This window comes from Phyllobates terribilis, unplaced genomic scaffold, assembly GCF_046119375.1.
Source record: "Phyllobates terribilis strain yellow unplaced genomic scaffold, ASM4611937v1 Scaffold_5__5_contigs__length_657084704, whole genome shotgun sequence".
Classification (NCBI taxonomy): Eukaryota; Metazoa; Chordata; class Amphibia; order Anura; family Dendrobatidae; genus Phyllobates; species Phyllobates terribilis.
In genome coordinates this window covers 134,842,865-134,856,196 of record NW_027362765.1, presented here as the reverse complement: position 1 = coordinate 134,856,196, position 13,332 = coordinate 134,842,865, and the positions used below count along the sequence as shown (strand labels likewise).

The 13,332-nt window shown below is 40.5% G+C and overlaps 1 protein-coding gene across 1 annotated transcript in view; it reads left to right on the top strand.

The window, feature by feature from the left end:
- The window catches only part of FAM217B (family with sequence similarity 217 member B), a 20,018-nt gene extending 6,686 nt beyond the window's left edge, over positions 1-13,332 (top strand). The window contains 4 exon segments of the mRNA XM_073683026.1: positions 5,821-5,857; positions 6,089-6,118; positions 6,121-6,148; positions 12,149-13,332. Of these exon segments, the coding sequence (XP_073539127.1) occupies positions 5,821-5,857; positions 6,089-6,118; positions 6,121-6,148; positions 12,149-13,277 (1,224 nt within the window). The 3' untranslated portion in view covers positions 13,278-13,332.

Sequence of the window (13,332 nt, the reverse complement as noted above, 5' to 3'; positions counted from 1 at the left end):
CTTTTGCAAATTGATTTGGCGCTGGGTAATGAATTGTTGACACAATTGATTTATGGAGTGGAATATCTCCCTAGAGTGTTCTCGGACCATAAACCTCTGGAGCTGCTTATTAAAAAGACGGAGGGGGGAGATCTAGACAGGGGTGCGGGTGGAGGCTTGAGCCACTATGGCTGGAACATATTACTATGGAAGCAATAAAGGGGGAGTTAGACGAATATTGGCAGATCAATGAAGGTAGTGCTGATAGGTGAGTGGTGTGGAATGCCATGAAGGCATATTTGAGGGGTCTGTTGTTTCGAGAAATTTCTAGATGTAAGTTTAAAACTAAATCGGAAGTCAGGGCAGTGATGGAGGCTTTAGAAAGGGCGGAAAGGGAACTGATAGTGAACCCATCAGTGGAGAGTCAGAACGGGCTCAAGGAAGCTCAGAAGGGAGTCAACAAACTATATATAAAGAGAGTAGAGAGGAAAAGAGCTTTCCAGAAGACACAATTCTACGATAAAGGTGAAAGGGTGGGGCATTTGCTATCAGTAGTGGCGGCAGCACAGAGGGAATCCTCATTTGTACACAAGATGAAGACGGAAGAGGTGGTGGATACGGAAGATATACTGGAAAATTTTAGACGATTTTATGAGCAGCTATATTCTTCTGAATCAGGAGCCTCATCAGCAGAGATGGAAGGGTTTCTTGGGGCAGCGGGACTCCCTAGGATTGCAGAGAGTGACAGGAGGAGACTGGAAGAGCCTGCAACACAGGAGGAGGTTGAAACAGCTATAATGTCTATGACAAATAATAGGGCCCCAGGGGCAGATGGACTCCCGGGTGAGATCTATAAACAGTTGGTAAAGATGGTAGCACCTAGACTAAAGGCAGTATTTGAGGATGCTTTGGAATGTGGTGCACTGCCGTTGTCCATGAGGGAGACTGTGGTAGTTGTTATCCCTAAGGAAGGTAGAGACCCGAAGTTGGCACAGTCCTACAGGCCCATTTCGTTGCTGACGGTGGATGTTAAAATTCTGGCCAAAATTATGGCAAACCGACTGGTGAGTGTGGTGCAAGATCTTATCCACCCCGATCAATCCGGATTTATGCCGGATAGGTCTACAGCAATAAACATACGTAGACTCTTCCTTAATTTGCAGCTGCCGTCGGATAACAGGGGTCGTAGGGTGGTAGTGTCACTGGATGCACTTAAAGCATTCGACAGCGTCGAATGGAGCTATCTTTGGAAGGTGTTGGAGTGTTTGGGATTTGGATCAACCTTCATATTGTGGATACGGCTGTTGTATACATCCTCAACTGCTAGGGTCAGGGTTAATGGGCAGACATCCAGACAATTCGCTCTTCATAGGGGGACCAAACAGGGGTGTCTGCTGTCTCCACTGCTTTTTGCGTTGGCAGTGGAGCCCTTGACGCAGACAATTAGAAAGGCAGCCTCGGTCAAGGGGTATAAATATGGATCTATAGAGGAAAAAATAGCTTTATACGCTGATGATGTGCTGCTTTTCCTGGAAGACCCTGATGAGTCTTTGCGCGGTGTGATGAGCATTCTTGGGAGATTTGAGGCTATGTCGGACCTGGAAATCAATTGGGAGAAATCCAACATTCTAGCTCTGGACGGTAGTGGTGAAGACCTTACGATAGAGGGGGATGGTAGTAGGTTGGCGGTTGTGCGGCAGTTCAAGTACCTGGGCATTTAGGTATTGCTCCCACTCTCGAGCTATATAGACCTGAATCTGGTCCCACTGCTGTGTAAGTTCAGAAGCAAAGTGGGGGCGTGGTGTAAATTACATCTATCAGTGGTGGGAAGGAAAAATCTGATTAAAATGGTGCTGATGCCCCAGGTGTTGTACGTGCTGCACAATGCCCCCATATGGTTACCTAAACGGTGTTCTGTATTTAGGGATCTTGTATGGGGGTAAAAACAACCGAGGATTATATTGGAAATATTACAGAGGCCCAAAGATGAGGGGGGGCTGGCACTCCCGAGCCCATGGACTTACTATCTGGCAGCTCAGGGTCAACAGCTGAGGGGATGGAGAAAGACAGGGGGCACGGGTTCAGTGTGGTGGATATTGACTCGGGTACTGGGGATAGGTCCATTAGTTCAAGGACTGGAGATAGGTAGTTTTAGGAAATTGGGACTGTCATGCCCCACTCCGGCCCTGATACACAAGCTATGGGAGGAGATTAAAAAGATTAAGGGAGTGGAGGCCCTGACTAATTATTCCCCTATATGGCAAAATGAAAAACTGCCGGAGTTTGACAAAATTGGCTAATTTAAAAACTGGACGAGGAAAGGAGTTCTATACATGGCCCAATTACAGGACTCGCGAGGAATAGTGACTTTTGAGAAACTACAGGAGGAATATGAGTTATGTGAGATCTGTAGATTCCAGTATAGACAGTTCTGTCACGCTTACATAGCGCAGGGTAAGACGGTTTCTATGAGGGTCCAAAAAGACATATTGGTGGACTATGTGTTTAGTGATGGGGGAACAAAAGGAGTTATATCAGGTATTTATAAGGACTTAATGCACACCTTTTTAATCAATTACCCGATTAAGGGTAAAGGAAAGTGGGAAGACGAATTGGGACCGATAGAAGAGGATAAGTGGGAGGCGATTATGGAATACATACCCCAATTGTCACTGAGTGAGCCAGGTAGACTCTCACAAATATATGTGTTCCATAGAGTATACAGACCCCTGAAAGACTATATAGGTCTGGACTGAGACAGACTTCTGAATGCCCTTGTTGTCAGGCTGATGAGGCCGGGATCTTACATATGTTGTGGCAGTGCTCCAGACTGGACTTATACTGGACAGCGGTTTATTGTAAATATGGAAAAAGGTATTTATGCCAAAAGAAAAAGGGAAAAAACGTTCAATACATTGTGGACACCGTGGGTGGAGAGACGATGATCCTTAAAGGAGGATGTACTTCTGAGTATTTGTTGTTGATGTTTATAAGGGAGGGGAGAGAGGGGATGCACTGTAATTGAAAATATGTGTAAAAATGTATCTGATTTAAAAAAAAAAAACACATTTTCCGAGTACCAGATGAAATTCTCAGATTCTATACCTTTAATTTGTGTCCATCCTTTTGGAATCTCCATTGCTTCCATTGTATTCACAAAGGGTGTTGCTTAAATGGTGGATCACACTAGGGAAGGTGCAAGGAATCTTCAAACCTTTTTAAGACAACTTCCTTTATGTAGGGGAATTTCAGGAGGCAGTCACTTGCCTGCTACAAAGAGCCATAGGTATTTTGTAAAAGCTAGGACGGTTAATACATCTCTCTAATTGCCTCTCAGTTACAGATTCTTTCTATGTATTCTGTTGGACACTAGAGTTCAAAAATCATTCTTTCCTCAATAAAGGGGGTAAAATATTTTCCAACCCATCATGAATATTCTCCTTTATCCAAGAATAACAATACGGAAGGTTATGTATCCTCTGGGTAAATTCACAGCATGTATTCCAGCATTACCTTGGGTTTAGTTCCATTCTCATCCTTTTCAACTTAAAAAGATAGAGCAGTTTTTTTCAGGATCTGGATTCCGAGTTTCCTCTTACCCCATATTCTTCAGTTTCTTCTCTAGTGGCTGGACCCTCAGAAGATAGATGTACAGTATTGGTTAAAAGTTTAGAACACTTGTTCATGTAATTGTTTTCTTTTCTATTGGATTGTGCACATTGTAGATTCAGACTGAAGGCAGCAAAATCACTAAGGAACACATATGGAAACAAGTAGTAAAGAAACACGCCAGAATGTGTATTAAACTTTAGATTCCTCAAAGTACCCTCCTTTTATTCTGATGACTATTTACAGAACTTTAGCATTCTTTCAAGCAGCTTCATCAGGTAGTCAGCTGGAATGGCTTCCAATAGACATGCATGTCTCGTCAAGAGCTCATTTGTGGATCACCTGCCTGCAGAAAGTCTTTGTGAGCAGGTGGCGTAACCTCTCTGATGTTGGAATTATTTTTCGAGGAAAGAAAATTACTGTTACGTGTAACTACTGATTTTGTAATGGATAGCTGTGACATATATCACCACTGTTGAGGCCTGCAGTGGTATAAATTGCCATAAGCCTTAACATTGAGAAAACTTATACTGCACTATGTACAGTACAGACCAAAAGTTTGGACACAACTTCTCATTTAAAGATTTTTCTGTATTTTCATGACTATGAAAATTGTACATTCACACGGAAGTCATCAAAAGTATGGATTAACACATGTGGAATTATGTAGCTAACAAAAAAGTGTGAAACAACTGAAAATATGTCTTATATTCTAGGTTCTTCAAAGTAGCCACCTTTTGCTTTGATAACTGCTTTGCATACTCTTGGCATTCTCTTGATGAGCTTCAAGAGGTAGTCACCGGAAATGGTTTTCACTTCACAGGTGTGGCCTGTCAGGTTTAATAAGTGGGATTTCTAACCTTATAAATGGGGTTGGGACGATCAGTTGTGCTGTGCAGAAGTCTGGTGGATACACAGCTGATAGTCCTACTGAATAGACTGTTAGAATTTGTATTATGGCAAGAAAAAAGCAGCTAAGTAAAGAAAAACAAGTGACCATCATTACTTTAAGAAATGAAGGTCAGTCAGTCCGAAAAATTGGGAAAACTTTGAAAGTGTCCCCAAGTGCAGTTGAAAAAGCCATCAAGCTCTACAAAGAAACTGGCTCACATGAGGACCACCCCAGGAAAGGAAGACCAAGAGTCACCTCTGCTTCTGAGGATAAGTTTATCCGAGTCACCAGCCTCAGAAATCGCAGGTCAATAGCGGCTCAGATTCGGACAAGGTCAATGCCACACATAGTTCTAGCAGCAGACACATCTCTTCAACAACTGTTAAGAGGAGACTTTGTGCAGCAGGCCTTCATGGTAAAATAGCTGCTAGGAAACCACTGCTAAGGACAGGCAACAAACAGAAGAGACTTGTTTGGGCTAAAAAACACAAGGAATGGACATTAGACCAGTGGAAATCTGTGCTTTGGTCTGATCAGTACAAATTTGAGAGCTTTGGTTCCAACCACCGTGTCTTTGTGCAACGCAGAAAAGGTGAACGGATGGACTCTACATGCCTGGTTCCCACCGTGAAGCATGAAGGAGGAGGTGTGATGGTGTGGGGGTGTTTTGCTGGTGACATTGTTGGGGATTTATTCAAAATTGAAGGCATACTGAACCAGCATGACTACCACAGCATCTTGCAGTGGCATGCTATTCCATCCGGTTTGCGTTTAGTTGGACCATAATTTATTTTTCAACAGGACAATGACCCCAAACACACCTCCAGTCTGTGTAAGGGCTATTTGACCAAGAGTGAGAGTGATGGGGTGCTACGCCAGATGACCTGGCCTCCACAGTCACCAGACCTGAACCCAATCAAGATGGTTTGGGGTGAGCTGGACCGCAGAGTGAAGGCAAAAGGGCCAACAAGTGCTAAGCATCTCTGGGAACTCTTTCAAGATTGTTGGAAGACCATTTCCGGTGACTACCTCTTGAAGCTCATCAAGAGAATGCCAAGAGTGTGCAAAGCAGTCATCAAAGCAAAAGGTGGCTACTTTGAAGAACCTAGAATATAAGACATATTTTCAGTTGTTTCACACTTTTTTGTCAACTATGTAATTCCACATGTGTTAATTCATAGTTTTGATGCCTTCAATGTGAATGTACAATTTTCATAGTCATGAAAATACAGAAACATCTTTAAATGAGAAGGTGTGTCCAAACTTTTGGTCTGTACTGTACGTGTTTTGTAAAATACCTTTGCATAGGTAAGTGTAGTCAACTATGTTTTTCCTTACAGTTCAAGAGAAGGAGCACCAGATTGATGGATGCTAAAAAGGTATTCTTTTGTTGAGTAAATGGAAGTTTTTATTTGGTCACATATACTGAACATACATTGCAAGTGGAGTTTGAATATAGCCTTTAATGCTTTTAATGCCCTCTCTTTCTTGTGTGTTATTTATGCAGTGTTATTGCAAGTGTTTCATTGCTTTCCTTTTTATGTGATGAAGATGAAAGAACATTATTGTCAAAGGTTATCCTGCTTTCTGATTTAGTTTTTTTTTCCAGGAAAGAGTTCAATTGTAACTGCTATGAAAAAAAGAAAAATCTTCAGGCATGCATACAAGGTAGTTTTTCCTACTTTTTATGTAGTTTTAGCCTTCTAGAAACACTTTGACAAATTTGACACAAAATGCAATTTCTAATGACTACTGCAGTCTCAGAATTATTTAACCCCATGATTAGAAGCCCTCATAACAGAACACATTAGCAAATCAGGTTTTGACTGATGTAAATAATCTAGAGACTAGCCAATCATCAAACAAACACATTAAATGCCTAGACTGACTTGGGGTTTCTGACTGTGATGCTTGATTGCGAGTTAGAAATATGACCAAAAAGTGGTCCAAGAGTTACAAAATGTTATTAGAAAAGATCATTGCCTTGAACAACAATAAGAAAAAGTTGCAAAAAGCTAAAAATTGAATGTTTCTAGAGATATAGATGGAAGCATAGCTTGTTTAACCCCTTACCGACGTGGTCAGTAATAGTGCGCACCACGTCGGAAAGGCCAGTTCAGCTGGGGCTCCGGCCGTGAGCCTGCACTGATTCTTACAGCTGACATGTGCCCGCAACAGCCGCGGGTGGAATCGCGAACCACCTGCGGCTGTTAACTAGTTAAATGCCGCTGTCAATCTTTGACAGCGGCATTTAACAGCGCCGCGCTGGAAGCGCGTCACTTACTCCACCCATCAGTGACACTGTCACGTGATTGCAGGTCACTGATGGGTGAGCATGGCAACCCGGGGTCTGCAGCAGGCCTCAAGTGGTTGTCATGTAAAGATTGCTATGAGCGCCACCTAGTGGTCGGCGCTCATAGCACATGAGCATTTCTACTGGATACAGGCGATCTGCTCGTCGCCTATATGCAGAAGAAGCAATCAGAAAACTGCTGCTTCCTATGGAGACTATTGAAGCAAGCTGAAAGTGTAAAAAAAATGTTTTTAAAAATATAAAAAAATAAAAAAAATAAAAGTTTAAATCACCCCCCTTTTGCCCCATTCAAAATAAAATAATAATAAAAAAAAACATACACATATTTGGTATCGCCGCATTCAGAATCGCCCAATCTATCAATATAAAAAAAGAATTCATCCGATCAGTAAACGGCGTAGCGATAAAAAAATTCCAAACGCCAGAATTACGTTTTTTTGGTCACCGCAACATTGCATTAAAATGCAATAATGGGCGATGAAAAACATTGGATTTATCCCAAAAGGGTATCAATAAAAACGTCAGCTCTGCACGCAAAAAATAAGCCCTCACCCAGCCCCAGACCTCGAAAAATGGAGACGCTATGGGACTCCGAAAATTGTGCCGTTTTTTTTTTTTTTAGCAAACTTTGGATTTTTTTTTCACCACTTAAATAAAAAAGGACCTATACATGTTTGCATTCAGTGAACTTGGTAAAAAAAAACAAACAAAAAACAACTGTGGAATTGCATTTTATTTGCAATTTCACTGCATTTGGATTTTTTTTTCCCGTTTTCCAGTAAATGATATGGTAAAACCAGTGATGGCGTTTAAAAGTACAACTCGTCCTGCAAAAAATAAGCCCTCACATGGCCATATTGAATGAAAAATAAAAAAGTTCTGGCTCTGGGATGAAGGGGAGTGGCTCAGGGATGAAGGGGAGCAAAAAGCGAAAATGCAAAAACGGAAATGGCTTCGGTCGGCTTGTCCAAGCTTTTCACAAAAGTCTGCAGTCACTCTTTGTGACTGCAGACTTGTGAATCCTCATATCTCTCTCACTTTCATAATTTTCCGGTGCCAGCGATGAGACTGAGAGGTCATGTGACCACAAGTATAGGTTATGCATAATCCCGGCCACATTCCAACTAGACGTGCGCGGCATCGCTCAATTCACTTGCACTGGAAAACCCTCACACCATGTGGTGTGCGTGATGTGAGAAGATTCACAAGTCTGCAGTCACATAGAGTGACTACAGACTTTTGTGAAAAGCTTGCAGATTCCCTTTAAAGTAAAACGTGTTGGTCCGGTCTTAGAAGAATTCTGCTGAACCATGACATTGTGCGATGCACTGTCATGATTTCACTGTATGCCCTGTGCAAGTGAGCAGTCACAGAACTACAAGTATGCACTTCGCAGTCATGTGCCAACTAGTCTCATCCAACTTCTCTCAATTCTCTTCTATTAAGAGAAGCCATATGAGACTAGTCGGCGTATCCCCGCAAGTATGACCTACGCATTCGCATAGGGACTATAGGAGAATCATGACAGTGTTCTCATCACACAATGTTATGGTTCAGAAGTCTGTAGGCACATTGAGTGGCTGCAGACACTAATTGGACAAGATTGCTGAGGAGGCTGGTGGTTGAAAACCATCAAGTGATTGCAAAAGACCTACAGCAATATTTGGTGGCAGTATTTACTGAAGTTTTAGTGTATACCTCAAAGTCCACCAAGGTGTTAGAAGAAGTCCGGAAACATTTTGGAGTGGCCTGTAACATTCGCCTGACTTGAACTACATAGAAAATCTTTGCTGGGATTTGAAGAAGGTGGTTGCAGCACACAAACCCAAGAATATTAGAGAACTCGAGGTCATTGTCGATGACGAATAGGCCAAGGTTACCCAGGAATGCTGCCAGAAGCCGGTGTCTGGTATGCATCACCTTTACAGCAGGTCATAACAGCCAAAGGGGCTCGACTAAGTACTAAAGACGCTTGTCATGAAGTGGGTGAATAATTTTGAGACTGCGGTGTTCAGTAAAAGTGGCATTTTCAGATGAATTTGATGAAACCACTTGTTATATTAGATTTATTGAGATATTGAAATTGCTCTTCTTTCATTGGTTTATTCCAAACAGAAGAAAGTTTGAATGTTTTGCTAATAAACCTAATTTACAAGGGAGGTGAATAATTTTGATTTCACCCTTACCTTTATAGACATCACAAAAGGACATGTTGTCTGCAGAATCTCTCAGCACTACAGTCTTAAGATTTGGCCCATAACCTCCAACTGCCATGTCTGAATCTAAAATTATAATATTATGCTCATGTTCACATTCTATGGTTCAAAAGGAGGCTTGTTTAAGTTACTCCTAATTCATTCCCTACTAAACCTTCTGTGAACATGAAGTCTTATCTGGATAATCCTCAACAGCTGATATCGCATGTATTCTTGCTGACCGTCCTCTATCCGTATCTCATGTCTTGTTACTCCCTTGCTTGAGTGAACCGCAATAAAGCATTCATTACCACTTTCATATTATATTCATGAATGAAAGGCCATAAAGCAATTTGTTTCACCACTTTATATACCTGTAATTGGAGATTTTTTGTTAAACAATGTCATCATTATAGCTCTTGAGTATCAGGCTATGGGGATAATGTTCTGAAATCAATTGCCTATGGTATAGTGTGAATTGTACTGGGCACATTAGCAATTAAGGTTGCAATTGGAACCAAAACTGTTTACTTTTTTATTAGACAGCATTTACTTACAGTAAAGTCAATATAAAATCTGGAACCTCATGCTGAATTATCACATCTTGTCTAGTAAAGGTAAACCATGAAAATTCAGATGTTGTCATATATTCTTTGGTCTGAACGTTTATTAGCAATGGAAACAGGAGCAGACTAACAGGATTTCTGGGTTGGGAAAAATAGGTTATTTTCTCATTACAGTTGCTTTATGCCTAAACAACGAAGCATGTTCATATTAATGGGAGAATAGAGTAGGCTGTTAGACTACCCTGGAAGTGGAAAAAAATAGAAGAGTTCTTAGCGCTCAACAGGATAATGAAAAAATAAAAAAATGTACATTCAGGGTTTTTTAAATTCTTGTTAGCAATCAAAAAAAAAGCGTCGATCTAGTTTCGCCCCCAAAATCTGGACCTTCATCAAATACTACAACAAGAAAATAATTGCAAAATCATTATACATACTGTAGATGGAAACAAACAAGCGATATATACAATAGAAAAATATATACAATAGAGAAATTGTGACTTGAATAACACTTCCTGGCAATGGTATAAGTTGAACAATAGTTCCATAGAGAGCACATCTTATATATAGTGCATGTCACATTAAAAGAAACTCTGGAAGTGGCTTATCTGCCAAACGAATAAAAGATGGGCTCACTGTGCTACTCTGTTTTCGTAATTCTCATTCACTTCTATGGGAGTTATGGACAGTATCAGCCTGCTCAACTGTTTCTTTAGCTCCAACTACTTTTAGCCAGTGCATGGTGACAAATATTCCCATCCCAGCCATGAATGGCTGAGATGGGAATACCCTTTTAATATAATTTAAATAGATTAGAACTTTATTTATTTGCTCAGGTAAATTTTGCATCTTCAATACATATCTAATTTTCACTTCATTAACATTGGAGGACACAGCACTGTGGGTATAGGATCTGCTACTAGGAGGCTGACACTATGTAGAATATCAAGTCTCCCACTCGGTGGACTGTACCCTCTCCTCCGATACTAATCATCTCTCTAATTTTTTTTTGGAGGCTTTCTTTTTTGTTTTTCCTTTTTTTTAACTTTATATTCTCTTTTTTATGCTGTGTAGATGTCTCCTATGTTTATTTTGTTTTGTCCAGAGAGGCTACAGTTTTTTCTCCATAAATCACCACATCCACACTGCGTTTAAGTGCAGAAAAATCAAAGAGATCTATTAATATAAAAACAAGGTTTTATTTAGTCAATCAATTAAAATATCAAACCAGACTAAGTAATAAATACAACATATAATTAAAATAGAGGAACAGAGTGCCCAGTATAAGGGGAATAGCTCCTGCCCAGAATATAACAATAGTATCACATATAGTAGGCTCAGAAAATCAATAGAAACAGTTAATCGTAATGGTCATGAGATATCAATATGTGCTGCAATTACATCTGCAAACTGACATTTAGGACAACCTAGCTAAAAAGACCTGCATGGGGTATAAAATTAATGAGGGGACGCAAACCCCTTCAGGAAATGAAATAAGCCCCAATACATGAAAACCAGCTTAGTTAATATGAAATCCGTATATGCAGTGAATATTTAAAGCAGCATGATTAGTTTAACCAATCATAATGAAATAAACATTAGGAATATATGAAGAGAATATCATAATTGATATAAGTAAAATCATATACCTGATCCAAATTGAGCAAAAAGATGAGCCATAAATTAGAATGTGCAGAGACCCGGGCAGGACGCTGTCCCCCTTCACTGCCGGAGCGCGCTGCTGTTTACACATCTCAGTAGAGCTGCAGGGAGCAACTTCCACGGAAGGACGCTCCCGTCTCCACTTTGCCGGCCTGAGCCTACTTGCACATATCCACTGCGGGCCTTCTATGGACCAAAGTCTCTACCGTGGATTCTAGTCGCATCTCTGCATTTGACAGCCATCCCCTGCCTCCCTGGGATTTGATTACCTGGGTCAATCTTCTCTAGGAGCTAACCTGTCTTCTCTCAGTAAGTAGTTCTATTTACTGTTCCCAGTTTACACTGTACCCAGCATCTGTTGTCTAATATCAGCAGTTTTAAGGGAACACCAATCCCTATTTAAAGTGCATCTCCTTTAAGTATAGGCTTGTGACAGTGCGGACAGAACTATTCTTAGTTTTCATAGGTGAACATTAGGACGCTATTGTACCTGTTTATTTACCACTACCTTCTTTTTTGCTTCTGTAAGCAACTAATCAGTTTAATAGAGGAGATCCTTGGGTTAGCGTGGTAGTAGTTGTTTGTTATTATTTGCATTATCTTAAGCGGGCATACACACAGGGCCCACTCACTACCAGCAGCTTTCCCACGTTTTGTTGTGTGAAGCGCCAGTGTGTTCCTTTCTGGTTTGTTTTAAATAATAAAATCTATTTGTTCTTTTTTTTCAATGTATATGAAATAACCACCATGTGAAAATGATCATTTGTGATATTTGTTGTACAGACAGATTTTCTATAACTGAACCAATGTGTGACATAAGAGTACAGTGTGTAGGCACCAGAGATGATGAGTTTTAATAAAGAGAACTGATTAAACAAAAATATAAAAATGTTGATGTTTTCACTATTATGTAAGATGTTTTTTTTTTCCCCAGTTCTGCTTTTTCTTCTTATGAAAAAAGTGAAGTGCAAAAGATGAAAAAGGAGTCATTAAATGAATGTTGTTATGGAAACCAGAATATAAATGACACCCCTTCTCTAGAAAACAGATTACAACATTTTTCCAACACTGCAGACAGTAGCTTGCTGCAACCTGTTGAATCCTGGGAGCAGCCGGGGGCTTCATGGGCTCTAAGGAATATGCCATCCGCTGAGAATGTGACTTGCTCTCAGTACAGAAGACAATCTTTGGAAAAACTATTCCTGGACTTTGAATCGGTCCGGCTCTCGAAAGAAGATGAGGACAGTGCCAGTGACCTTTCAGATTCAGAAAGAGTTCCCATCCCACCATCACCACTTACACCTCCTAAACTGAATTTACGTGCTGAAGAGATCAAACCTGAATATTTCAGTCAATATGTAGAACATAAGAGCAAAGAATATGAGTATCCTGATTTCCTTCCTCCGCCTTATAACACCTGGAACCTTCCTGAGGTCTCCATGTATGTAAATAAAGAAGGTAAAAATACATTACAATCCACAGCTTCAGCCCCTCTAGAAAGATATGTTGACCGTCTTCTCCATTTAGAATGTCTTCAAAGGCAAACTGTGCAGTCTGAAAAGACAAAAATGGGAAAGTCGAGACCTCAGACAGTTCCTGCACCATGCCGGAATGGAAAATCTCCAGGTAAATGTAAACCATGGCCCAGTTCATTGCCCAGTAAAAATGTATCTAATTCAGACAATGTCACCAAAACAAGCACCGGACAAGATAAAAATTATCATAAAAAATATACCCACCGGGAACCTTATGGTGCAACGTGTTTGCGGAAAAACTGCTCAAAAGTTTCTGGAACAGTGGACATACACCAATCTGCACCAAAACAAACTCAGGATGTTAGATGTAAGAAAAAATCAACAAACTGTCAGCAAACAAAGAATGTGTTAATCAGTGATCCTAAGATACAGTGTGCTGGCAATATTAGACCCCAGAGGCAAACGTTTGTTTCCAGTAGTGCTGAAAGCATCCCAAAGCAGACAAAAGCTGGCAAAATAAGGAAAAGTGAACTGTCAGTCAGTAATCATGTCACAAATAGACATTGTATATCAGAACGAAAAAAGTAACAACTAAATATTGTCATCTAAAGTAAAAACATAGTATACATGGCGTTGTCTACCT